This window comes from Hippocampus zosterae, chromosome 9, assembly GCF_025434085.1.
Source record: "Hippocampus zosterae strain Florida chromosome 9, ASM2543408v3, whole genome shotgun sequence".
Lineage (NCBI taxonomy): Eukaryota > Metazoa > Chordata > Actinopteri > Syngnathiformes > Syngnathidae > Hippocampus > Hippocampus zosterae.
In genome coordinates this window covers 19,385,156-19,412,579 of record NC_067459.1, presented here as the reverse complement: position 1 = coordinate 19,412,579, position 27,424 = coordinate 19,385,156, and the positions used below count along the sequence as shown (strand labels likewise).

Here is a 27,424-nt window from a genome sequence, read left to right as displayed (position 1 = left end):
CGTGTGTGTCGCACACTTCAAACTAACGCGGTTGAGCAGAAACTGGAACAAAGAGACACTCTCTGTTTGGGTTCGTAGATGATCTGATATCATTTCATTTCAAAATTGATGTCTGGAAATGGTTGTTTTGCGTCCATGTGGTGCATGATGCAAGTGTTTGTTTCTTCAGGTGATGAAATTGTCCAACTGCTTTGTCTTGCGTGATTGCATTAAAGTCATTTGTTGTGAGAATACAGCTATTGTGGAGATTAAATTCATGTAATGGTTTAGTCATTTTGTATGCCTGTATGAATGTTTGAGCTTAAAAAAAAACCCTCAGAGGTTGCTTCTGTTGGAGGCAGAGCTGAAGAACAATAACACCACAACAAGTGCAGGGAGGCTATTTGCCTCCTGGAGCTGGTCCACACAATAGCAACCGATATTAAACGTGCTGTTGATGACTTATGTTTATTTTGTGCACATTTTCTCCGGTTGACCTGCATATCAGTGTGTGTGTGTGCATTGACATTTTTTTTTATTGCTGTTACTATCATCTATGTCATGTTTATGGATGGAAATTGCTTACTTGAAAATGGATGCAACAGAGTCATGGGACTATAACAATCTCATTAAAAGTATGACGATAAGCAGTTGTATTAGCCCTAATGATGTTGTTCATAATGAGTTTTCCTGGCAAAGGAATACTAGCGCAAAAAGAAGTGAATAACTTCTGAAATCACAGTTTCAACCAAAGAATAACTTTGAACATGCATTGATGGTGAAAAATAGAAGGCAGTGCGAGCGGCTTGGGAAAGGTGGTCATTATCGCGAAACAGTGGGGAAAGCAAAACAGTTATGCGTAATTGTTTTGAAATGCACAAAATGTGTGACCATATTTGAAAAAATCTTTTGAATGCATTTTTTTTTTTTGCTCTGCGGCTCAAGCTTTTTGTTTACATATAAAGGTGATGAGTGGTATTAGTCATACAATTGTTTGTTTTTTTTGGTTGTTTTTTTCGGACCGATTGACATTCTCTCCCTCTGATTGGTGGGCTAAAATGTTTGGAGTCTGTTGTTTGTGTCACTCATATGGCTCCACCCTCTTTTTTTCCCCTCAGTCTCTGTGCTACAGACAGCAGAGAGGAGAGGAGGGAAAATAAAGAGCCTGAGTGACATGATGTGCACTGCAGCAAACTGCAGCTGCACAGCATTAAAGGGTCACACTTGGAGCCACGTAAAAATGTTCACAACATGTTCCGTTGCTGGATGCATGCACCGATGTGCTGAATGTTACCTTCACTTTCAAGAGCTGATTTAGACCGTGTTCAGTCTTTGGGTGTGTGAATTCCTCTGTCTTCATTAAGCCCCTCATAAGCAACCCTCCTCAGGACTGTATATCTTCAAACATATGGTAAATATTGTTTGGAATAAATCACCTATTTATGTTTTATTTCCTGTAGATACCCAGTTCAGGATGTCCATCTTGGAGCGTCTGGAGCAGATGGAACAGAGGATGGCGGATATAACCAATCAAAACCCCAGCTCAGAAACTATGGCAACCAAGAGTGGAGGTGTAGAGGGAGGGAGAGCCTCCGAACAGCAGGCTCAAGTAAGGCAGAAAGATGCCATTTGTTTTAGCAAAGAATTTCTTTGACATAAATGAACCCCCCCAAAATAATCAATAAATCCGAACAGATATTTAAAATCAGAACGCGCTTCCATGGAGCTCTGAAATCCTCCAAGGATTAACAGTTCCAATTTGGATCATTTGGTCATGGTTTGGAGTTGATCATTAAGATGACCTAATATATGATATGATTTGAATCCTTTATGTAAGGTCAACAGGCAAGATCAAAATATTCATGGGAATATATTGTATATCCTCGAGCGACGATGAATTAATCATGACTGTTTGATTTTTAAAATATATTATTTATTTTGTTTTTATAATGGAGGTATAGTGTAAATACCAAGGGCTATTTTTATTTTGAGAAAACACTTTTACCTGGAACAAATTAATGGCATATCCATTCATTTCAATGGGGAAAGATGATTTGAGATACACGCATGCTCATAGAATGAATTAAACTCATGTCACAGCTCTACTATTTTTTTTCCCCATTTTGTACCAAAAATCAAACATTTCCTCTTTGGGGCATTGTGGAAATGTAATGAAGCATTTTGTGCAAACACTTCCTTGGTGAAAATAAAATGAAGCCTTAATCACTGTACCAATTTCTTCCTCAGACCTCTCCTGACCACAGTTCATTTGAAGGACGTGTTGTGGTCGTGTGTGAGAAGATGATGTCCCAGCCGTGTTGGGCTTCCTCCACTCAGCTCGTCCACAGCAAGAACTCGAGAGGAATGACCTTATTGCACCTGGCTGCAGCTCAGGGTTACGCCGGGCTCATTCAGACTCTCATCCGCTGGCGGTGAGTCACAAACAATCACAGCAGACCATTTAGTGGGGCGCGGCGTCTCACGTGCCCATTTTTGCTCTGCAGCACGAAGCATGCCGACAGTATTGACCTCGAGCTGGAGGTGGATCCTCTTAATGTCGACCACTTTTCCTGCACACCACTGGTGAGTGGTCCTTATTTTGTTATGCAGTCTTCTGTCCATGTCCTTGTGTATGTAACGACATCCCATTGGTCTCTCCAGATGTGGGCATGTGCTCTGGGTCATACTGATGCAGCACTGGTGCTTTACCAGTGGGATCCGAGAGCTTTGGCCATTCCCGATTCTCTGGGACGCTTGCCGCTCAACATCGCCAGATCACGGGGCCACACACGACTGGCTGAGCTCTTGGAGCAGCTACAACAAGGTCCTCAAGCTCAAAGTCAACCCGCTGACACGTGGATGGACAGGTGGAGAGGAGGCTTTGAGATCAGCAGAATAAACAACAGTCACCCCTCAAATTCAAACTCAGGTGGGAGAGACCGTCCGTAAACGGTAAAGTGTGTTTTGGGTCCAGAAATGTTACATTTTCTTCAAGAATGTGAGTTTGAGTTTTTATGAACTCATTCACTCCCAAGGACGTTTTTAAACGTCTTTTCAAACTTGGTCCAGAATTGGCTGGTACTGAATGAGTTAAAAAAACCATTTAGATTTCTTGAAACTTTTCCCAAGCCTACAAAATTCACAGGGGTCAAATACGGTATATACACCATACTCCAGAAAGAAATTCAGGATGAACCTAAAATACATTCCAACCTTTGCTGGCGAACTCAATTTGCAAACTTTGTGCTCAAACTCAGTTTTTATTCCACTTCTGCCAGAACTGAGGCGAGCCCGGACTGAGAGCCAGCCCAGCAACCAGAGCTGGAACCAAACAGGACACAGAAATTCACAGACAACCCAGGGAGAGCAAGGGGGTCCGCCCCCAGCTAAAAGACTTAAACCTACTCAGCAACAGCTCGCTAACTCAACCTCCAGCAACCTCAACTCACTCCCAAACCTCCTCAGTCCTAACACTTACTCTTCTCCTCTCCCAAGTCCTCAACAAACCCAACATCCCAACCTCAGCAATCGCAGCACACCTCCTGCCAGCTTCAGTCCTGACTGTCCTCAGCTCCCCAGCCCCTCCTTCTCCCACCTGCAGGCCAGGATAGGGACATCTGGAGGGGGCTCCAGGTGGAGTCTCAGGCAGACTCTGGGTCAGCGTAGTCTCGCCAGGCGGATTCTAGGGAAGGAGCGATTGGCCGTTCACCTGCGCCAGAGAGTCCTGTCTGACAGGGGTGGAGAGACGGAGCTGCTGACCTATCAGGATAGCACAGAGGACTTGCAGGTAGGGAGAGCACTCTACCTTGACATATTTCGAAAGACTTACAAGTACTCAAATGAGTTTTTAAAGTTACAAAACGTGATTTTTTTTGGGGGGGGGGGTGACAACAAATAAGCAAAATAAATTTGGAAAAACACTTGCACTTATGTGTTGTTGTTGCCACAAATTTAAGGTCGTGGTTCATGTTCTCATCATTAAAAAAAGACAACATTATTTTCAGGCGCTGTTCACTACATATTACGGTGCATTCCTTTTCTTATGAAACACAAATTCTTCTTCTCCCCTGTGTGTGTGTGTGTCGCAGATGGACATTTCAGTGCTTGCTGATCACATCATGGAGACATCCACTGCTCGACTCAAACAGGAGGATATGGAGACCGAAACAGACTCCGGAAGGGTGGGCCTCGGCGGTGACGTCAGACTGCTGTCTGGCTATCTTGCCGAGGTGGAAAGGTAAGTTAAACAAACCGCGACAACCCGATGAACTGTTGTCTAGGCCTGATTTCGACGCACGCTCATCTTGTTACCGCTCCGCAGGTTCCTTAATGCCAAGCCGCAGACTCCTGGCCCGAAATCAAACTCTCACTCGGGGCCTGAGGGTGAGCAGTGTCCTTTAAACGAAGCAAAACCTGCCAAGCCCCTCTGACTGGAACTCCTTCTTCTCTGCAGCGATGAAAGCGGAACGATTGAAAACGGACTCCTCGTTTCTTGCCATGACAGAAGCAGAGCAGAGAGAGCTGTGTGAGACCATCAGGAATGCTCTGCACTCCCTTCGAAAACACAAGGTACCCATGATCTTGTATTACCGGCGCTCCAATTTCACATCACACTGAATGTAGTGAAACATTTTTATCGGATATATCTACTCTTCCTGTCATGTATCTATCTTATGTGATACATGTTTGCTTGCTTGCATGAGCGGCTTTCATACAAACTCTTACCATCACCCCCTTCAGGGTCCTATTCAGGAACAACGCAAAGAGATTGCAGCAGTGATTCAGCGCTGCTATAAGAGATACAAGCAGGTATGATTCAATGTTCGGACAGCAATAAACTGTCCTACATTGCTAATTAAGGTGCTCAATAAATTATGTTTCATCATTTCAGAAAGTGCATACTGACGTAAGGGCACTTGCCAGCCAATAAAACATTTATCCTTGCGAGCCGGGCTTTGGGCCAATTATACATAAAAGGTGTAGTTGGTCCAAACAGACAAATCCTGAAAACATTAAGTCTTTTATTTATGTTTTTATTTTATTTATTTTTTATTAGATCAAAAGCCATGCTATGTTAGAAATGACGTCAAAAAAGAAAAGAAATATTTTTTTCACGAATACATTCCTCTTTTATGAGAGTAAGGACATTTCTTCCATAATATAAGGCGTAACGTTACGAGTAAATCACATGTTAAAATAAGACTTTCTCCCCTTATTAAATTGGACTTTAATATCATAATGTTACAGCTGCCTGCTGAAAAAAAAACATTATTTTATCCTCGAAATATTAGGGCTTTTTATCCTGATTAAAAATAGTCCTTTGTTCTCTTTTTTTAAGTGACTTCTCATTATTTTTTTTATTTTCTCCTCATAACATTATGATGATTTCCCGCCCCCCTCTAAAGTTTGAGAACCCCTGCTTTAGTTGGTGGAAGGGATTTTATAACACAACATAAATACTGGGCAGAACCGTTGCCATTCCTTCAAAGCCGAATAGGCAATGTTTTGAGTCACATTTAACATGAGCTATTTCGGGCCAGTTTAAAAAAAATGTTGGTGTAATGATAGGTGGTGCCGTAACGGCAGAGGAAATAGAATCCAAGTCACTTTGCATATGCCCAGCTGTTTTTGCAGTCTACATTCCATTTTGCTTGAATTATTATTGTCGATTTATGACATAACCGTATTGTACAGAGCAGCCCGGACAGAGATGCATGCGCCAAAAGAGCCACCGCATGGCAAATTTGCTCAAACACCAAGCGGGTGCGCTGGGGGGGGGTCTCTGTAGGCATTGCCCTTTTTAGAGGCCACAATTTAAAACATTTTCTTCTGTTCTGATCTTATTTTTGTTTAGTTGTTTATTTATTGGGGCGGCCCGGTAGTCCAGTGGTTAGCACGTCGACTTCACAGTGCAGAGGTACCGGGTTCAATTCCAGCCCCGGCCTCCCTGTGTGGAGTTTGCATGTTCTCCCCGGGCCTGCGTGGGTTTTCTCCGGGTGCTCCGGTTTCCTCCCACATTCCAAAAATATAAATGGCAGGCTGATTGAACGCTCTAAATTGTCCCTAGGTGTGAGTGTGAGCGTGGATGGTTGTTCGTCTCTGTGTGCCCTGTGATTGGCTGGCAACCGATTCAGGGTGTCCCCCGCCTACTGCCCGGAGACAGCCGGGATAGGCTCCAGCACCCCCGCGACCCTAGTGAGGATCAAGCGGTTTGGAAAATGGATGGATATTTATTTATTTAGTTGTCAACTGAGGAGCCAGGACACAGACTGCTTTAACATGCTGCATGTCCATATTTTCCTTCTTTGTCATCGCTTGTATCTTTTGTGTTGTCGTCGCAAAGAAAGAAATGCCCACCAAACATTCCGATTATTGAGAGTCCTGGAATATGTGTTGCATTAGTTTAGCGGCCAAGCATTTTCTTTTCATCAAATGGCTAAACTTTAGCCATTTGACGAAAAAAATGTATTCTTCTTTTTAGCCGTTTCATTACTGAAGTAAGTGCAGTCAATTTATTGTAAATATCAAAATGGAAAAAAAAAATGGCAATGCCACAAAATAATTACAATTACATACGGTACATGAAAAATAATACATTCGACTAAGGACAATGCATGATTCATGTATTATTAAAGTTAAGTAGATACTGTTGAATGAAAATTTTACAACATGGCTGCTTTCAGTATGCACTTTATAAGAGGATGACCCTGGCAGCCATCCTGATCCAGAGTCGTTTCCGGAGTTTCCATGAGCAGAGGAAGTTCCAACAGAGTCGCAGAGCAGCAGTCCTCATACAGCAATACTACCGCTCCTACCGACACTCCCTCAGGTACTAAAAATGGGAAAACACACACAATCACTCACAGTCATTGCCACCCCCAAAAAATCTCATACCTCTGCCCTTGCCCGCAGCAACCTTCTAACTAAAAAACAGAACCAGGCTGCACGCAAGATCCTGAGGTTCCTGCTCCGATGCCGCCACAGGTTAGCCATTTAGATCAACGCGCACGTGCACGCACACCCAACACACACCATGCACAATGCCCACACACGCGTTCACAGCCCACTGCCGCACGGGCATTGGTGCTAACAGCTGCTGTTGTTTTACTGTTCCTGCGAAGCCCTTTGATGGACCATAGGCCCCTGAAGCGGGTGAGTCTCCTCCCCCCACAGTCTCTCGCTCTCTCTCTCTCTCTCTCTCTCTCTCTCGCTCTCTCTCTCTCTCTCCCTCTTTCCTGCTGGCGGGTGCCTTTTTGCATGTAGGGGGAGGAGAGGGTCTTCTCTCTCTCCCTCCCTCCCTCGCTCTTCTTGTCTCGTCGAGGACTGCGGAATGATGCTGCTACTTCTGCATGACTGACAGATAGATAGAGGAGCACTCTTGCACATGGTTTTCCTGGGGGCATGACATCAGTTGGAGACTCAACTATCTTGCTTGTCTCCTTTTTTTTTTTTTTTGGGTGCCTTGAGGGGGATGGATAGGATTTCGGGGAGGAGATTTCACAAAAAATAGTCTGTGGATAATTACTGGTGATCAGGGATGGGCAACTGTTGACCTGTGAAGGGCATGCAACCACAGAATCACCCCTTGGTTAATTATTGAAAGAATAACAATATTTTTTCCCCGTTTTTTTTTTTACAAACCCAAAACATCCTTCAAAAAACGTTGTTAGACATTCATTTACATTTTCCACAAAAACAGTGGGGAGAAATGCGACGGGAGTTCCTTGAAAAATTAGGAAAATCCAAAATTTTAAATGAAAAAAAACATTGTGAAAATGCGACTCAGCAGAGGTCGATTGTAGTTTTATGGTGTAATATCACTAATCACTACTAGATGGCAATGTGAGTATGACGGATAGATAGATAGATAGATAGATAGATAGATAGATAGATAGATAGATAGATAGATAGATAGATAGATAGATAGATAGATAGATAGATAGATAGATAGATAGATAGATAGATAGATAGATAGATAGATAGATAGATAGATAGATAGATAGATAGATAGATAGATAGATAGATAGATAGATAGATAGATAGATTTATTTTTTGCAGATTTTGCAAGACACAAACAGTGCCTCAATATTAAAATGTTGAGGTTGATTTTTGTGGAAAAATGGACACAAATATTGAATTGTAGTTTCAATGCACTGGGGGTGGGGGACCACGGTATGTGATTATTTAGATTTGCTTCAAAATCGGGGAGGAGATTCCTTTGTGGATTTTTTTTTCTACATGCATTAGCAAATGTATTCTCAAAAATGAAATATGTTAATGGCACATATTTTGCCTGTGTGCACGTATTTTGTCTGTGTTTAAAAATAACATTTTTGTCATACATTTGGTTGGGAAGAGTGTGGAAGTATGTGACCGCCGCTCTCCCCGGTAGCGCTGATGAACTCTTGTGGCCCCCCTCCAGTATTTAAGTTGCCCATCCCTGCTGTAGATGAAAACAGACATGCAAACATTTACACGCACAAAGAAGAAAAGGGGGGGAAAAAAACACCCTAATGTGTTCCCGATATGTGTTTTCACACCAGGGTCAGAGAGCAGAAAAAGGCCAGGGGTCCTGAAAACCCACCGCCAGGCCCCACCCACAGCCCACTTACCCTGTGAGCAATCCTCTTCTCCCCCCTTTTTTTGTCTTTTTCCTCCCTGCCTCCCTCTCCTTCTCCTTCCATTCTCTCCTCCCCCCATTTTTCGCTCGCCCTCTATCCTGTCCTCTCTCGAGAGGAAGAAGCTTCCCTGACAGACGGAGGACAGGATAGGTGTCCATCATGGCAGCTCAGACAGACAGACAGACTGACCGACAAGACGGACAGACAGACAGACTACTAGGGCGAGCCCAGGGATCTGGCTCTGTCCGCAGCACTGATCCTCCTCCGCAGTTCCACTGGGAGGCCATCGCATTAACCTCATGGCATTTTTTGCACTCTTCATGGGTATGTTTCCAAACGGGAGGAAGCGGATGACGGCTGGGCGACGGCTGGGCGACGGCGCGGCGCCGCCCGGATGTGGTGAAAAGGCTTCAGTTGGGCTCACTCGCCAAAGGCAAACCCCGGCTTGCCGAACTCATGCAAAACCCGTTGCGTTTTGTACCCAAACACTGATCCATGAAAGGATGAGAAAACATAAACCAAAAAAAAACTTTTGTCTATGTTGCATTTGCATGCAAGTTATTTCCTGGTTCTTTTTTTTTTTGCATATTCCTCCTCTCCATCATGCCGAAGAGCTCTCGAGGCAAACCATCCTGTTAACGCGGCGTCACCACAAAATCACCAACCAGTCCGACTCACAACTACTTACGAGCCGATCAATCAGTCACCTGATCAAAAGGGGAGGAACCACTTGAATGTAAGAGGAGCGTTGTTTCCGTGAGGGCGGAGGTCTGAATTAACGATGTCTTAATTTGTTACATGGACTTTGTATGGAGTTTGTTCTCAGAGGCGGCACTTTGCTCGCCCAACGTGGTGTCCGTGTTTGTTCAATTCAATGCATGTGTTTGAGCCGCGGGCTCCTGCATGCTTGCCAAACTGCTTTCGTGTTGTTTCTTTTGTATTTCTATGTGGAGTTGTGTCTGATTGTTCTCATCGACTTATCCTTGCCCTGCGTAATGTGAACTGTGTAAGGACAAATGACATTTTGGGGTGCTTTTTTTTAAAGAAAAAAAACAACAACAACAACAAAGTTTATTTATTTAGGGTCTAATTATTTATTTAAGAATGGTTCAGCTCGAGACTGGTTTCCCCCCTTGTGTGCTAAAATACGACATGTTGCGGTGGTTAAATGTCTCTGTTAGTTTGTTCTTTGCGTGAACCTCTAAATCCTAGCTGTGGTTTTTGAGGGAAGAGTAACATACAGTAACATTGCCTTGACTTCTTCCTGACACTGAGAGGTCTCTGCTCACTCTGTACAGGACAACGGGTCTAGAACCGTGCCCGATACAGGGCATTGATCCCCATATTAGCCCATGCGGGCACTCAAATCCATATTTTGGACTATTGCATATTCCTGTATATAAACCGACGAGGTAAGGGGATACGAGGACCCTGAAACTTTTTCATATGAGGACTGTATTTAAGATTATAAATTATTTTACTCCCATAATGAGAACTTAAACATTAAAGACCTGGCTACACAGGACGGCTGTATTGCTTGTACATAATGTAGATATTACAAACTGAGTAATGTGCATGATATTTAAGACGCAGAAACAACAAAAAGAAACATGTTAGTGGCTATGGACTGTGAGAGGATTTTAACGGCTTCACTTTAAGAGTATCCAGTATAAGTGTTACTGAAAAAGAACATTTTGTTCAAGCATGCAAATGACAACTCTAATGTTAGAATTAAATAAGTGGGAAAACAAAGCTATCTGAAACAAAGACCTTTCAGACAAAACATTTACACGTTGTGCTTTTGTTCCTTGGCTCGCAAAAATCAAACACTTTTTGCCAGTAGTGCCAATTATTATGAATGCTATTTTGCCTAATACGTTTTGTTGGGGGAGGGTGGGAGGGGGGGGGGGGAATACAACACCCAAAAGATATCAGTAAGATGCACAGAGGCAACACACAAGACTATAAACAGTAGACGAGATAGTAATAGCTGAACAGTAGTAGTGCGACTAGAGGATGACATTGAAGATGCAGTTGTTGAAATAATAACGGTGATGAAGAGTTGCTGACAACGATCATTGAAATGTGAACGCGTTGACCCAAAAAAAAAAAAAAGGCAAGAAGAGGGTGCTACATTCTTTAAAATGTGGTTGTGCTTCAGCAACATGCTACTTTACGTTTCAAGCGCTCTCACCATTCAGTCGAGCAGAATGTCTCCTTCCCACTCCTTACATATCATTTCAATCCTTCTTCTCGCCATTGTCACTGCCGTTATTACGTAACACGTGCTTAAGCACCCTGGAAAGCTCTGTTTAGGAAGTGCCTGATCAATAACAGCAAAGTGCAAGTTCATATCAGGAAAATAGCTATTGTATGTTCTCCGAATGGCTGCCAGTTACCTTTTTCTTTCTCCTAAATGGTGTGTTTAAAAAAAAAACCAACAAGAAAAATAACAGTGTTGGACTTGATTGGAGTCGTTGCGAGTTCCGTGCGATTATTTGTCAGAGGTCAGAATGAATGCTCATGATCGTTTTTGCCCGCTTGTGTGTGCGCGCATCGTTCAGTATTTGAAAGCATAAAATCTCTTCGGTTTTCTTTGTGTAAGATATTGTCACGAGTCAATCAAACTGTCTTGGAGTCAGAGCCTGTTTTCCTTGCACAGGTTCGCATGGGAAATGTTCTCGTAGCATTCAGCAGACATTAAGAACGCAGCGGTTTTCCAGACAACAAAAGGACTGTCCCGTACACTCTTTCCCGTTCGCTCTTTCTTTTTCCTTTCACCCCATGTCACTCACACACACACACACACACACACACACACACGAGTGTACACAGTCATAAAAACAAGAAGGCCACAGTCTTTCTCTCTGTGCTTATGTCTTTGGGAACAGTTCAATCTCTCCCTTAGATTTTACTCAGGGTTGAAGAACAGGGAGATGATATGTGGAGTGTCACTAACTCATTGCTAACACACGGCTTTGTGTATGCATGTGTATTCCATACGTTAGGGATACTCCGGGTTTGTTTATCTATGAAACAGAATCCTCTCATTTTCTATTGTGGTTCTCAAGTGGCCCTCTTCCAAGCATAAAGTCTCATTTTGTGAGGCGGGAATGTGATCTGTTTGCTTGATCTAAACTGTAACATGTGTCATTTTTTTTTTGTTTTCTACAAGAAAAGAAAAACAAGTATTGAGTGATTTCTAATGGTCATAAACGCACAAGATTAATGTAAGGAATTCAAAATACTCTAAGTTGCAGCCATGTGTTTCTTTGATTGAAACACTAGTAAGTCCAGTGTTATGTATATTTGGAACATCTCAAAAATGTCTTCCGCGTAAACCTCTCAAACAAACACTCCTCCCAGACCACCACAGCTCCTTTTTAGACACTCCAAACACACAAACACACACACGCACACACCGCAATATCCTCGCGCACAGAACGGCTAACCCAGAGATCACTATGTTTGTGTTTAGGGAGAGGATGTTAACTGGGAGAAGAACACAAGAGATCACATAAAAAAAGTAGATTAAAACAATTGAAGATACAAGTGAGACAATTACTGGCAAATGAGCAGAAATGCCCTCTGTTTCCCAATGGTGCGCCTGGAAAATGAATGGAACCTGCATTACCTTTTATGCCTTGTCTCTGAGGCGGCGTGCCCAAACACCACATTGCATGCTAGAATGGTAGACCCTCATAGATAAGCTAAGACTTCGATCTGTCCACTCCCCTGTCTTCCCTCTGTCTCATCTCCTGCGCTATTCCAACCTTGCCTGCTGTTGTGTTCTCCATGACGATCATCCCTCTTCTTTTGTAGCCTACTTTGACTTCCTCCGTTCTAATTTTTTGGTTTGCATGCACAAGCATCACAAAACAGTTGATGTTTTTAAGAGAATATTTTGTTGCTGAGGCCATGCAAAGTGTTTTGAATATTGCCCTTATATGTGGAAAATGTCCTCTGAATGCTTTACATAATTTCTGCTGTAAAATGAAATCAGAATAAAAAAGGAAAATTTGCACTTTAATGTGTCTTTGTCTGATATTTGTTCAGATTTATGTTGTATCAGAGGGGACGGACCTTTTTCCAATAAAGGGGCCATTTGAGTTTTTATAAAGTCCTTTGAGGACTATAATAAATGTATGAAAAAGTAAGATGCAGCAGTCAAATAGATTTAATAATGTAGTGGTTAACTCAACTAAATTATGCAGAGGTAATGGTTGTTCAGTTCCACTCATTGATGGTGTGAGTGACCAGCAATGTTGCAACCAGACCAATTGTAGTTTCCCTGTCGCCTGGAATCAAGTGCAACCCTGAGCATAATAAATGGAAATTGGTGGATTATCTGTACTTGTTAACTGTTTGGTTTTTTCTTTTGTTTTGTTTTTTTATGATGACAGGGCCTCAAATGTTCTTTTTTTCATTTACATGAGGAACAAAAGGATACTTTAGTCAATTACGCTTGTCAACAATTCCATTCAATTGTTTTATGACTATAAAGTGGGCAAACTTTTGTGCTTTAGGGCGGCATTTCATTTTTAAAACAAATGGACAAATGTGCCAGGACATTTCACTTACATTACGAAATGTCCTTCCATACCTATTTGTCATGTCCTTGTTTACGATGATACTAATGCAGCGTGTTATACCGGAGAGAAATTCCTTGTATGTTCGACATACTTGGCCAATAAAGATGATTCTAATTCTGATTTTGATTCAAAGAGGGGGGAAAGCAGGGGGAGGGGGTTGGTTCAAATTCCATTTCATCAACGTGATGTCCTTCTTTGAATGGATGAAATGTTTCATATTGAACGTTAAGGTTTTGAGCTGACCCTGATGTGAAGGGTCCACAGGAAAATTACTGGGAAGACTATGACGTCAATTTGTATTACCGTAAAATATAACGTATGCGTTTGTCCTTGCGAATCAATACGACTATCCAACTGATATATGGCAGTTTCTGGAACTATGGCGTCATTTATAGCAATATTTTATGATGAAGCTACAGTCCAAGATTCTCTTTCAGACGTTTGTTTCATCATAATAGTCAGTACTTCTCTTTCATCTTTATTTAGACTATGAACATTACGGTAATAACCGGAAATGACATAAATTCGCAGCTGATATAACGACGTGGGGTTTTTTTCCGGTATGAAATGGGATTTTCTGCTCCCGGACGGAGCGTTTTACAGAACCTCATAGCCAATATTTTAAACGACAGATGTGTTTATTTTAGTAGTGCAGATTTGTATTGAAGTATATAAAGCGATGTTCGGCTGTTGCCCGTGTAAACTCGGAGCAGTAGCGTGCTGTGTGGCTGTCAAGCGCTCCCTCGACTGAGAAAACAATGCAGGCCTGATCGCTCATGTTAGCAACTGCTACTTGCATCGCCGCTCCAGTGGATCGCCGCAGTGGGGACTTGAAGCCTTGGGCAAAGCCTTTTTCTGACTGCGCGAGCACACACCGCCCGGTATGTAACGTACACCTTCATAACAACATTCCGAATCGCTGCAGTAATCTATTTTAGATCTGTATTTTTGTTTCGGAGGCTCATTTGAATCCCTTCACCAAATGTCTGCTCTCCAAAGTTACGTTAAGCTAGTTGGTTAGCAGCTTAACGAGTTCAATGTCGAAGCGCTGTTGATTTGCTCTCAAATATCCGCACAAGGCTCGACTGAGATACAATTGTCAGTTAAAAAAAGAAAAAGAAAAGACCAATCTCTTAATCGGTTGGTGGTGTGATTATCGTCGGATGTTTTGTGATCCTGGCTGGGCTTTAAACGTAGGGCCCAATATAACTGCAAAGTCTGCATTCTCGAACAACTGACGCTGTAAATCTGTCGTAATCACACTGTACTAACGTTTGGATCTTATTTTTTTCAATCGACGCCACTAGTCTGGTTTAATGATTCCATTATGGCAGTTTAATCCTGTACTATGTGTACATTGACTGGGCCCAGAAATGCATGCATGTCGGATGTCATATGTGCATGTGTGTGAAGCATTAATACTGCCGATGTGTTTTAATCTGGAAAAGATGATGTTCACAATGTGGATGATTCGCTAAACTTACCATCGTCTCCGAGGCCACCCTTTAAGTTGTCGCACATGGACCATGTCTTTGTATACGCTGTTTAAAACGGCCTTAGTGTGTCATCCATCATTTTCAGTTCTCGTTTATTTGAAACGGCATATTTTCTGTCATGGTTGTAGCCTATTGAGTATGTGCATTTTACAGAAAGTAGAATCTTCAGAGTCACGCCCTTCTCTCAAACGATACTTGGCAACGTCACGCATAATGCCTTCTTGTCTTGACTGGTATTCGGATTTCTTTTGCTAATCTTTTCAGATGCGTTTCCAGTTCTTCTGGTTGCTTAAATGTTCATTAATTTTTTTAGTCAGAATGCATCTGTAGGAGGAACGAGAAGAAATGTCATCATGTGACATGGTGTTGGATTGATTGTCAGATTCCAATGGGATGGCTCTTTTGCAAAACGGTGGCCACCCTATGATTTGTTTGGATGTTAAAGCAAAATTTCTCTTGAGTAAATAATCATTTCCTTGCTTGAAATTTGTGGCATAATCATATTAAAATTGCTCATTTCAAATTGGGATTGTATTTTCTTTGAATTACTGGCATTTGGAAGCATGAAAGCATGATGCACAGACTGTTTAATTATTTACACTCCATTATGTTGTATTTTTTTTAAATAAAGAAGAGTACTGTAGAACACAATTTTTCTTATTTAAAAACATCACAAACATGTATTTTGATTTTGTGGGGCTGGAAACTATTAATTGCATTTTCATTATTTCAATGTTCTGAGTTAAGAGTGTGTTTTTGATATGAATTAAACTGGTAAGTCAAGGCACCGCTGTATTTATGGCCTATTGTATATATTTTAATCGAGGACCCCTGATTTTGAAAACATTCGGTAATGTGGCTTAGCTTCTTTCAGTGTTTAAAACGTGATGTTTCTTTTTCAGCTATGACCTCACAGCTGCAAGTTTTCTCGCCTCCATCCATCTCCTCCAGTGCCTTTTGCCGTGTTAAGAAGCTGAAGGTGGAGAACAATGTTTGGGACGTGTCCACTACCGAAGCGTACAACTCCATAGCCGGCCAGTCTGCGTATACCTTTACCCCGGCCATGGCCGTCCCACCCTTTGCACCGTCCCTGGTCTTCCCCCCAACAGTGCCGGGCTCTCGCGGTCAAGTGGTGGTTCGGGCAGCTGATAGCACCGGTAGTCTTCCGCGGGGTTCCAGTCGGCGCGTCGCCGAGCACGCGACATCCTCTTCCTACGCTCATGTGGAGACGGCCTCGGAGACGAGAGGACACCGGCACGGGCAGAAGAGAAAGTTGGAGGAGACCAATGAGGGCAGTGGGAGCGGCTGTGGCAGTGTGCAAATTCTGGAGGAGCTCTCCGCGCCGGCGGCGACGTTCTCCACTCGTACGGGCGGTGGCGGAGGAGGCGGCACGGGCCAATCCATACCTCACTCGGCCCCAACCACCAAAAGCAGTAGCTCCAACGGGGAAGGCGACTATCAGCTGGTGCAGCACGAGATCCTCTGCTCGGTGTCCTGCAGCTACGAAGTGTTGGAGTTCTTGGGGAGGGGCACCTTTGGCCAGGTGGCCAAGTGCTGGAAGAGGGGTACAAATGAGATTGTGGCAATTAAGATTCTAAAGAACCATCCTTCCTATGCTCGCCAGGGACAAATCGAGGTACCGTCTCATCTCGTATACTTGCATACATTGCAATTTTTGTATCTCCACCTCCATATGGCATTCACGACAAATGTATAGTCATTTTCTTTGAGTTAATTTTTTTTTCCCTGTTCCAACCAGGTGGGAATCCTGAACAAGCTGAGTGCAGAGAATGCGGACGAGTACAACTTTGTGCGCTCGTATGAGTGCTTCCAGCACAAGGGTCATACATGCTTGGTGTTTGAGATGCTCGAACAAAACCTGTATGACTTTCTCAAGCACAGCAAGTTCAGCCCGCTGCCGCTTCGGCACATTAGACCGATCCTACAGCAGGTATGCAGATGTTCTCCCGCTCAAAAGCTCTTTGGAAGAAAAATCAAAAGTTTGCAGCCAGACGAATGTTGATGTGTTTAGGTGGCCACGGCACTGATGAAGCTCAAGAGCTTGGAACTGATTCATGCGGACCTCAAGCCTGAGAATATTATGCTAGTGGACCCCCTCAGGCAGCCGTACAGGGTAAAGGTCATCGACTTTGGCTCGGCAAGCCACGTTTCCAAGGCTGTGTGCTCAACATACTTGCAGTCTCGCTACTACAGGTATCACATGTCGACACAAACCCTCCAGGATGTGACGTCACGATGCTCGACCCGCTAACTGCCGCTTTGCTGTTCAGGGCTCCTGAGATCATTTTAGGTCTGCAATTCTGCGAGGCGATCGACATGTGGTCTCTGGGCTGTGTGATTGCGGAGCTCTTTTTGGGTTGGCCCCTCTACCCCGGAGCCTCAGAGTACGATCAGGTCCGTCCCACCGTTCAAGCTAATCTGAAAACAAGAAAACATTTTCAGTGTTTTCCCCTCACGCAATTAAATGACTTACCTTATTTTTTTCCCCCTTCCCAGATTCGCTACATTTCTCAGACTCAAGGCCTGCCAGCTGAGTACCTACTGAGTGCAGGCACGAAAACCAGCCGCTTTTTCAACCGAGGACCGGACTCGAGTTACCCACTTTGGAGACTGAAGGTCAATAAACCTGCATCGCTCATTCAGACGCTTATGTGGGTTGTGAAAGATCTTGAGTGATAACGTGATCACATCTCTTTTGCAGACACCATCAGAACACGAAATGGAGATGGGCATCAAATCCAAGGAAGCTCGAAAATACATCTTCAACTGTTTGGATGACATGATGCAGGTGCTTTTTTTTGTGGTGGGGGGGGGGGTGGAATCTTGTCATGGAAATCGTATGCCATAAGAGAACTGTATACAGCATTGAGCTATAACAAATTATTTTTCCTCCCCAGGTCAACCTTTCATCGCATTTGGAGGGGACCGACATGCTGGCTGAGAAAGCTGACAGACGAGAGTTTATAGATCTCCTGAAGAGGATGCTCCGCCTGGACGCTGACAAGAGGATCACGCCTACCAAGACACTGGGTCACCCTTTCGTCACAATGAGCCACCTCATGGATTATCCACACAGCTCTCAGTAAGTGCGCCTTCTTGTTCAGTAAATCCCTCACATTCGCGGGGGATGGAGACCAACCTTTGCTTTTTGTCATACCGAACGTAGAACGACTTCTTTCAGAAAGCCGTTTCAAAATAAAAGTAAAAAAAGAAGCAACTTTTTAAAATGACAAAAAGATCGTACATTACAGTGACATTGATTTTTTTTTTTTAAATGTCTAAAAGACATTAAGCTAAGCTACGGGACAAAAAAAAAAAGCATTGTTTTTAGTTTTTACCCGGATTGAAAAGCACAAAAAGCCAAGGCTCAGCACATCTCAGACATAATAGTCCAGGAAAGACAATCTTATAAGACATAAAATAGTTTTGCGCTTGATGGGGGTTGATTTTTTTGTTCATTTTTAACTTATTCAGTACCACCCAAATCTAGACCAAGTCTGAAAAGACATTAAAAAACGTCTTTGGGAGTGAATGAGTTTTAAATCGGTTGGATCGCTGAAGAGTAATCTTTAACACAACATTGATTGTGCAGTCAAATATTTGGAACACTTAACTTTCTGCTCAAAAAAAATATCTGTTGGAATGCCATGCTTTTTAATGTAATTATTTTGCATGGACGTCTGCTTATGAAAAAAACGATTGAATAGAATGCCTTTTCATGAAATTACCCTCGGTTGACAAGTACAATTCCATCATTCCCATGGAAAGTTTCCACTTTGGAAAATTTCAAAAATTCCCCCTCCCCATCTTAACGGCCCACGAGAATGTAGTGGAAAGTTTCTAAAAATGCTCCGCCTCCTGTGGAAATGTTTTCTTCCCTGGCACCGGCCAGTACACATCTGCTTTGCTCGCGGTGCCGGTTTCTGGACGGCTTCCTCAAAGAAAATGAAATGTTGTGACTCCCCAGCGTGAAGTCGTGCTTCCAGAACATGGAGATCTGCAAGCGCCGCAGCACCTACGACAGCAACAAATCTCTCTACTCCACCAATGCCGTCCCCAGCGCTGCGGCAGGAAACCTGACTGTTACCTTCAGTAGCCAACTCAACCAGCATAACCAGGCAAGCTCAGCACATCCTCGAGTAAACAAGTCATGTAAAAATGTATTAACTCGCGGATGTCCAACAGGTGCCTTCTGCGGGGGGAGCGGTGCCTTTACTAAATTATCAGCCGGCGTTGTACCAGCAGGCGACCATCAACATTCCCGGTCTGACTCAACAGAGTGTTCCGATTCAAACGCGTCCTGCTGGGCTGTGTAGCCAGGCAGAACCCTTCCAGCAGACTCTGATTGTTTGCCCACCTTCCACCATTCAAGGTAAAGGATTGCACACAAATTGGTGCCCTGCTGTCAGGTTAAATTTGTGCCGTGGCCACGTTTGTAACTCGGAAGTCTCATGTTATTAATCGTCGTTCCCCATTCAACTGAATGGAAAATCCGTTAAGCCCTAGAAAAACACCACAAAAGTGTTTCTAGTAGGAAAAGTGGCAATATTGTACTTTTTAAAAACATACAGGAAAGACCAATTTGTGCATCATATCATGCCTGTCAGTTATTCACCGTGCTCCTCCTTCTGATGTGCGCACTTTGACCACCAGGGGGCAGTGTAACACAGACAGATGATTTAAGCACAAAGGGCCATCCACAACAAAAGCTGCAATAATATTTTTTTCCCAGAGAATAAATAATATATGCCTGTGATTTGTATTCACTGTCCGCATTAGTTGCAACTATTTGTGTTGGGCTCGAACAATCCAGGTACCGGTAATCTATTTCAAACTGACATCGCAATGGAGTAGAATGTAACGGTCAAATAGCCAAGGCTGCGTGGGTCAGTCGAGTCACCACTGTATTGCGATTGTAGCGTCCTCAGGATTTTCTGAATCAAACGTCCTTCTACGAGACGTTCCGCAGTATCATTATGTGGAAATGACGTGCAGGGCTGCAGTCATCAAGCAAGAGCTCCAGTTTCCCTGTGAGAATGGAGAACTCGGTTCCTATCGTACCTCAGAACCAGCCTGCCCAGTCCCTGCAGATCCAGCCCAGCATGCTCACGCAGGTAAGCGCTCGGCGGGCGTTTGCATGTCCGATGTCTGATCCTCCGATTGGAAGAAATCAGAATATTTGACTCATCAGCTTTTGTGGCTTGTTTTCAGTTATGTTGGGTGGTTTTCTGGCAATTTAAGTGCTGGTGTGGCAGGTTTGGGGGAGCGGGGGGGTTGATTTACAAAAGATTTACAGTTTGCTTTCTTGTATCCGGAGTTGGTTGACCGCTGCGTCATCGTGTGTCACCCGCATCTCCTCCAAAGGTCACGTTTCATTCATGAACCCAAAATTAAGCGGTCTGACTTCTTTTAAATCTCGACCGATAATGATGCTGTGAAGTCAGGAATATGGCCTCAGCGCTCTGATGATTCTCTCTGCGTCTCAACTAATTCCATTTTCTGTTTCCACAACTGATGTGACTGCCACCGTGGGCTTTGGGCGCGTCCCGCGCTGAGCCTCATTTAGCCACAGATCTGGTTTTCAGCTAAAAACAGAGCTGATTTTTCTGCACATTGCAGTTTGAGTGTCCGGATGGCGCGTGCCGCTGGGTTGATCTGCTCTCTGAATCACACGGCCACCCCGTTATACTTTTCTCACCCTTGCCCTTCCCCTTATGCCCTCACGTCCTCCAGGGTTCCTGTACACCCCTGATGGTGGCCACCCTGCACCCACCCACGTCAGGCATAGCCTCGCAGTATTCTCTACCCGTGGGGCTAGGTACTGGGGTGGGTCGGCCCACCCTCTTGGAGCACACAGCTACGGTGCTGGTAAAGAACCACCAAGAACGATACCGATAAAGGCGTCGTGTGTCTCTCTCTTTTCCCACTTTTGTTTCATTGGTTTGCTCTCCCCTCTGTCTCCGCATCACACATTGAATCTCAGTCTTCACAATGACACACATTAGATGTTCTACTCAAAGCTACACAATATTTCTATTGCAATTGAGCTTATTTGTAGGAAAATTGCTGGTGGAGTCAAGTGCTCTGATGATGATCTTGCACCTGGACTACCACCTGCCGACATTTTGTTTGATTTTTAGATACACATTTGAGTAAACACAGGATGTTAAAGGACTGATCTTTTCACTCCTTTTTTCTCCTCGCGTCATTCTCACACTGTGACATTCTTTCCCCATAGGTGTGCTTAGGGCATGGAGCGCATGCGTTGCCGAGTTGCTCTGCGCTTTGCTTGCAGCTTCTCGTGTCCCGTCCTCCTTTTTGATTTCAGCACAGGACGGTGCGCCTCCAAAGCACGTCAAACTCCCCTCCGGTTTCACTCTTGACACTTTCTATTTCAGCCCCCTCGACATATGGCATGCTGCAGACAGACCGTTTGTTGTCAGTTAACAAAAGCGACTAACTCCCGTTTCTTCTTTAACAGGCGCCCTGACTTATTTTGTTTTCATTTTTCTTTTTTTTTTTTTTTACACATCCCGGTCTGTTTCCAGTGCTTCAGTGTTTGTGCTTTGCATGATTTCATTTTGTCGATTTTGTTGCAGGGCCGTGCTAAAAAATAAATAAATAAGGGAATGGCTTGGGAAAGGTTGCTCGCTTATATCCTGTGCTTTGCCTGCAGCCGAGATTGGCTCGATTGCCTTGAGAAGTCTTTGGGTTTATTTCTCAGCATGGCCTCGTTTGCCCGACTTGTTCAAGCCATGGCGTCTGATAAACCCTGGACTGAAATGCGACTCTCCTGGCTGTTTCTCCCAGCAGGCCTGGCCCACCGGAACTCAACAAATTCTCATCCCGTCATCATGGCAGCAGGTCCCCGGCGTCGCCATTCACAGCTCTGCTCACCAGACAAATATTGCGGAGTCACCACGGGACTCCCATCACTCTGATGCCACTGCCCAGCAGGGACACAACTGGAGGTATGTCCACCGGGCAATCTTCATTTCGACCATTTTTTATTACGTCTGTATCAGAAAAGGTAATGCCTGCCACTAAACAACATATGCGACTTTCTCCAAGGCAAAATACAATTGTAAGAGCAGTTTGGTTTCTGGAGAGACGAAGCAATCCCAGAAGGGGAGAAAAATAAGGGGTAGAACAATCGAAATTGGAAATCAAATTTTGCTCCCAGCCCCAGGCTAGTTTTTAGTATTTTCTTCAATTGGAGTATGTGAAATTTAAAAGTGGTTACTAACGGGATTCCTGCATTTCTTAAAAAGCCTTTTTAAATCCATGAATATATGTATATTTTTTTTTAATTGCCTTTTTAGCATTAAAATGAAATCAATCTCTTTCAAGAATGTCTCACTCTTTTAGCAAATTGTGAAAATAATTTCTGATTGGAATTAGTCTGTTAAAATGCTTCGTTCTTAGAAATATAATTTAATGAGTCGTGATAGTGGCACCAACAAAATGGTGATGTGGTTTGAAAGAGGAGACACATGTCATTTAGATACTGTTGCAACAAGGAATAAATTGAAGTTACCTTGTGCATTTTTTGGATGCATCTTTTTATTTTATTCCTTTGCTTTCCAATGGTCATCCGTTGCATGTGTTTAACATACAAACAATCTGATTAATATTGTGATTCTGTGGCACAGCACTTAACACTGTTCATGTTTTCATTTTGAGTTTGTTTTTCCCCTTAACCCTGCTAGGAGCACAACGCAAACCAAAACTCAGCAAGAGAGGAAAAAGGTCAAGGCGAGGCGAGGAGAGAACAGAAATAGGTCGGTGACCAAGAAATGTGAAATATGGATCATCGCTGCAAATGACTCAGTTCATCCATTATTATGAACTAGTGTTTTGAAAGAAACCGCATTTGATATTTAGTAGGTTTTAGCACGAAGGAGCTTAGTTTTTGCTTCCAATGCTTACGTTTAGGGGTGTGGCCACCACGTCGTCGATGCTCAGCACCAACGCTGTGACGTCGTCCAGCCTCATGGCCACTTTGTCGCAGCCCATCGTCATCTCTGACACGCCCAGCCCGGCGGTCAGCATCATAACAATCCACAGCGACACCGACACGGAAGATGAGCGCAAGTTTCACCCTGCCAGGTGAGCATCCGATGACTGCGTGACCAAAAAAAACGGTTTACCCAGCAGAACCTTGTGGATCGTGACCGAAATCCAATTGTCTTTTGACCACAGTGTTACATTGGGCCAACGCACTAATGTGATCAGCTGCGTGACCGTGCACGACTCCGACTCGTCCACTGCCAGCCCCCTGACTCCGCATCCCCGCACGCTCAACGCAGCCAGCACCGTTTCGTCTCGCCAGGCCAAGTCTCTGGCCGTGGTGGCGCCTTCGATCAAAATTCAGGCGCCCGAGAGAGGAGCATCTTCACGTAGCCGCTCAGAAACTGGTGAGACGCGTCCTCAATCCTGAGCCATCGCACCCTTGAGGGTGTTTTAGCGTTGAAAGTGGCAGTAGTTAACACATATGACTTTTTTTTCCCCATCAATTCCAGTGAACTACATGAAACCCAAGAGAATGTCCCATCAGCAGCCAAGTAGTTCGGGGGAGAGCCTGGAGCGACATGGGCTGATGCTTAGCCAGTCACGCCCTTTAAACCTCAGCCAGGTGAGGGGGCCACTTTTATGTTAAGACGGCAAATATCACATAAGCACTTTTAACACCACAGTGTACAACCGCTTATTCCTGGTTCACCACTCACAAATTCACCTGCCATCATCGCTGGAGGTTCCCCTGCCACGCGCTGTCTGCCGGCATCTTGTTTTGAGTTTTTTGTTATTGTAAAGTGTCCTTGGGTGTCTTGAAAGGCGCTTATAAATAAAATGTATTATTATTATTATTATTATCTTGGTGCCAAGCAGCAAAGTTGAAATGAGGAAGGTTTTCGTACTTCTTTTTGACACTTTATATATCTATTTAACATATCCAAATTGACTTTGACTAACAATTTAGCCAGTCGTTTAATCCATTTTAGGATTTTGACTAACAGTGCTAAATGAACGTATCCTTCAGTGGAAATGCCGTTGATGTGAATGCTCCGGAGAGCCACCTTCTGGGAAAGCTTGGAAATGCAGCACTACTTTGAGATTAGATATTGAATGTCTTGTTTTTTTTTGTTTTTTGTTTTTTGTCTACTGTAATGTCATGAAACTCGAGGCGATGTTGTCAGTGGCGCTTATTTTGCACAACAGACGTTTTATTTTCAACATATCAGCACAGAAACAAACCTGCCGCATTTTTCTTTTCTCTTCAGCAAGCCGGCCGTGCTCATCTTGTGTTCCGCAGCGTAGTGATGTAACTGTTGGTGGGCTATAAAAAATATGCTTCTGTTTTAATGGTTATATCTCACTTGTGTTTTTATTGTAATTGACGATGGACTGGCACCTTAGCAAATGACGCACAGCAGCGCCACATGTTCTGCGAATGTTACGACACTGTGTCATAAAGCGACAAAAGCATTGCGGTGGTATCTGCTTATCTCATTCATCACAGTGTTATTTTGGAGTGCATCCCATGCTGACATAAATGTGTGTTGTGAAGGTGCAGCCCCTGGTGTCTTCATCTCAGGAGCGCACAGGGGCGTCCCACGGCGATTCATCGTTACGTCGGCAGCAGACCTTCCCCGCGGCCGCCTCGGCTCCTCACTACAACTTCCCCGAGGTGTCGGCCCTGGCCTCCGTCTCGGCCGCCGCCGGGCCCGGCCTGTACACCTACCCGGCCTCCACCGCCCTCTCATCCGCCTCTCAGGTCATGGAGCAGCTGCTGGGCCGCGGCCACGCCGGGCACGGAGGCCACGGACACTCGGGACACTCCCCCTCCGCCTATGCAGCCACATACACCTCTTCTTCCTCGTCCTCCAGGAGAGACTCGGCCAGCCGCAAGGATTCCGTCAGCAGTCTGCTGCACGGCCTGCCGGCGGTCTACCAGCAGCAATTCGCCGCGGCCTCTCCATACATGAGTGTGACGCCGCGGGCGGAGGCGTACGGCGCCTACCAGTTGAGCCCCAGACGCCTCGCACAGTACCCCTACCTATAAGATTCTTGATTCGCTTACTTAGCACCACCAAGGGACGACCGTCACTTAATCCGATTGCTGCTTTTCACCCCGAGGCTTGTCCTTTCCATTTATTTTCCCTTAGGAAATATTATATGACACCCTTATTTTATCCACTTCATATTAGGAATTGCGGTTCATTGTTTCTTTGTGTGAAGAGAGATTCCGCTCCTGTCACAAGCTGCGATGACCCTTTTAGGCCCGCTTCCTGTGCTAGTGGAGGACTAGCTGACACTAATCCAGTGAGTCCCGGTGTTCTAGCCAACCTAACAATAATTGTACTTGACCCACGTCCGTTGATTCACAAATATGTCTTTTGCTCTGTTTAAATCGTTTTGTCTGTGTGCGGTGGGAACACGATGACGTTGGGGGTTTAATCTGCGAAGGGTGACCCAAATGTGACGGCTCCTTGTTAATTTAAGTGCACATGTGATCGTGTGTTTATGTAGTGACAGTGTTTTAGGGCAGATAAACCATGCAATAGTTTTTTTTTTTTAAAATTTTGCATTTCCGTTTAACTGAATGTATTTATGAAGTCCCGATGACTCAGATCGTCATGTGACAAATGACATGAAAAGCTTTTTGGGTTTGGAAAAAAAAAAGATCCGGTTTCTCTTTAAAAGATTCATAAATCCAGATTGTCATAGGCACACCTGTTAAATGACACGGCCGCTAGCCACTGTTGTAGGACCTCTTTGATGGATTGAAGTAAGGCCAGTTTTTATTGTTGTTGTAAAAATAAAATAATTGTCCCTTGGGGATGCTCACTAGCTGCAGTACTCATTAACTGCTGAATATTGGCATATCTTTTGGTTGATTACTCACTGGTGCGTAACAAGCTCTTATGGGAATGAGTTAAAAAAAAAAAATAATCTAGCCAAAACGTTGCAGAAGAGAGATGTTTTCCTTCAGGCGACCGTGGGCTTTTTAGGCGATCCTTCCCTGTTTGTGTTTGCATTGTTTTGTGTTGTAATGTCTTGAGTATTTAAGTGTAATTTGACTTTATTCTTGTAGGTAAAGATGCTACTCTGTAGAACTAATTCAGGGAAATGTTTCAGCTCAATAATCCATCACTGTTTGCAATAAAATCACCACGAACACAACCCCGGTCTCGTCATATCATTCCACATAAACGAAGCGAAGTGGTCAGTGGCGGTTCTGGGTGGGGGTGGGGGCAGTGCCCCTGTAGCACTGATTCTGGCTCCCCCTGTGGCCCCTCCTCCGAGCGTAGATTACGCAGTCGCGCCGAGTCGCCTACGCGAAAGGTGGAAACAAAGTGCGTGATTTAACATTCTCGTCGGACCCTTTAGTGCGCTGCACCACTTAAAAATGAGCTGGAAAATGAGAAGCAGTCCGCAGAGAAGGAAATTACCACGAAGTGCTTGTGTGTGTGTAACTTTTTTAGTCTCCCTTTTTATTTTTATTTAACAGAATCAATATATAAGCCATTGCCTTTTAAAATTTGGATAATTATATGCAAGGAAAACATCTAGCTTCAGTGTATTTGCAATTTTTGTCCCCGGCAGGCTGGTACCATATCATCCCCTGGCTTGAATATTCTCAACAGATGGACACGGCATATTGTTACGCTTGCATTTTATCCCTCCTAATACAGTTTTTTCTCATCACTGTAATGTTATGACTACAATTTCAAAGTTTGAAGAAAGAAAAAGTCAAATAAGATTTCAAATCTGTCTTTTTAGCCCTGGGTTGAATGTGCCCCCCCCCCCCCCCCCATCAAAACCCCTGGCCGCAGCCCGGCCCCCTCAGTAAAATTGATCCAGAACCGCCCCTGTTGAGATTGCGAGTGGGTTACAGGTGAAGAGAAGCGCAGGTGGACGGAACCATTATTGTAGCGTGCAAACAAGCATGAAATTACTTCGAAGTGTTTACCACACATTTCTTTTATCACTTCTCTGTAAGTCACTTTATTCATGACTGGTCATAAAAATTTCATTGTGAATTATAATACATCTTCCCGGCTTTATGACGGCAACGATTCACTTTGGATGTTCTTGGTGTTAACGACTTTCTCGTGTAAATAACGTGTTGCGTTAAAAATCAACCACTACAAAAACATTTTTAAATCAAGTACAACAATATTCAGTATTCTCAGTTTAAAGGCTAGAGAAACTTCCAAGGAAATTCGTATGTCCTGACTGCTGACTTTTGCTCGACTTAAACTTGTTTTTTTTCTTTCTAAAACTGATGAGTGAACCATTTCTACGTTTTTTTCAGGATGAGAACATGCTCCTGAATTATCCGGTTTGTATTGCAGCAAACGGAATCAAAATTACTTTCATTGTATTTCAGTGCAGAAAGGGTTCTTTTAGGCAGCACCTCTGACTGTTCAATCACCTACATTTTCACAAGTGATGTGTCGGTCGCGAACGAGCCGGTACAAAGAGCCAGCTCTTTGAAGTGAACGATGAGCCGTTTTTAGCCGTAAAAAACGACCACGCTATACATGGCCTTACTATACATGGTCATTTTTTTCGGCTAAAAACACCTTACTACACATGGTCGTTTTTTCGGCTAAAAACGGATTACTAGACATGGTCGGGGTTTTTTTGTTTTTCTGTTAGAACGCCTTACTATTCATGGTCGTTTTTTCGGCTAAAAACACCTTACTCT

The 27,424-nt window shown here is 43.9% G+C and overlaps 2 protein-coding genes across 6 annotated transcripts in view; both read left to right on the top strand.

Moving 5' to 3' along the window:
- LOC127607830 (calmodulin-binding transcription activator 1-like) overlaps positions 1–9,186 on the top strand; it is a 55,969-nt gene extending 46,783 nt beyond the window's left edge. The window contains 12 exon segments of the mRNA XM_052076510.1: positions 1,440–1,588; positions 2,227–2,411; positions 2,484–2,562; positions 2,641–2,908; positions 3,258–3,766; positions 4,068–4,216; positions 4,301–4,397; positions 4,399–4,548; positions 4,720–4,788; positions 6,663–6,808; positions 6,892–6,963; positions 8,523–9,186. Coding sequence (XP_051932470.1) covers positions 1,440–1,588; positions 2,227–2,411; positions 2,484–2,562; positions 2,641–2,908; positions 3,258–3,766; positions 4,068–4,216; positions 4,301–4,397; positions 4,399–4,548; positions 4,720–4,788; positions 6,663–6,808; positions 6,892–6,963; positions 8,523–8,598 — 1,949 coding nt within the window. The 3' untranslated portion in view covers positions 8,599–9,186.
- The window catches only part of hipk1b (homeodomain interacting protein kinase 1b), a 91,890-nt gene extending 65,997 nt beyond the window's left edge, over positions 1–25,893 (top strand). Inside the window, exons 1-18 of one of the 5 annotated variants that reach the window (XM_052076512.1) lie at positions 13,713–14,073; positions 15,591–16,324; positions 16,448–16,639; positions 16,721–16,902; positions 16,980–17,103; positions 17,206–17,325; positions 17,411–17,497; positions 17,607–17,791; positions 18,677–18,827; positions 18,895–19,081; positions 19,705–19,823; positions 20,443–20,577; positions 21,523–21,680; positions 22,419–22,490; positions 22,645–22,818; positions 22,912–23,126; positions 23,232–23,344; positions 24,278–25,893. In XM_052076512.1, the coding sequence (XP_051932472.1) occupies positions 15,593–16,324; positions 16,448–16,639; positions 16,721–16,902; positions 16,980–17,103; positions 17,206–17,325; positions 17,411–17,497; positions 17,607–17,791; positions 18,677–18,827; positions 18,895–19,081; positions 19,705–19,823; positions 20,443–20,577; positions 21,523–21,680; positions 22,419–22,490; positions 22,645–22,818; positions 22,912–23,126; positions 23,232–23,344; positions 24,278–24,772 (3,441 nt within the window). In that variant the 5' untranslated portion in view covers positions 13,713–14,073; positions 15,591–15,592 and the 3' untranslated portion in view covers positions 24,773–25,893. Of the gene's footprint in view, positions 1–13,712; positions 14,074–15,590; positions 16,325–16,447; positions 16,640–16,720; positions 16,903–16,979; positions 17,104–17,205; positions 17,326–17,410; positions 17,498–17,606; positions 17,792–18,676; positions 18,828–18,894; positions 19,082–19,704; positions 19,824–20,442; positions 20,578–21,519; positions 21,681–22,418; positions 22,491–22,644; positions 22,819–22,911; positions 23,127–23,231; positions 23,345–24,277 lie in introns of those variants that run through there. The other 4 variants (XM_052076511.1, XM_052076514.1, XM_052076513.1 and 1 more) reach the window with 4 other exon arrangements.
- Positions 25,894–27,424: the final 1,531 nt, after the last annotated feature.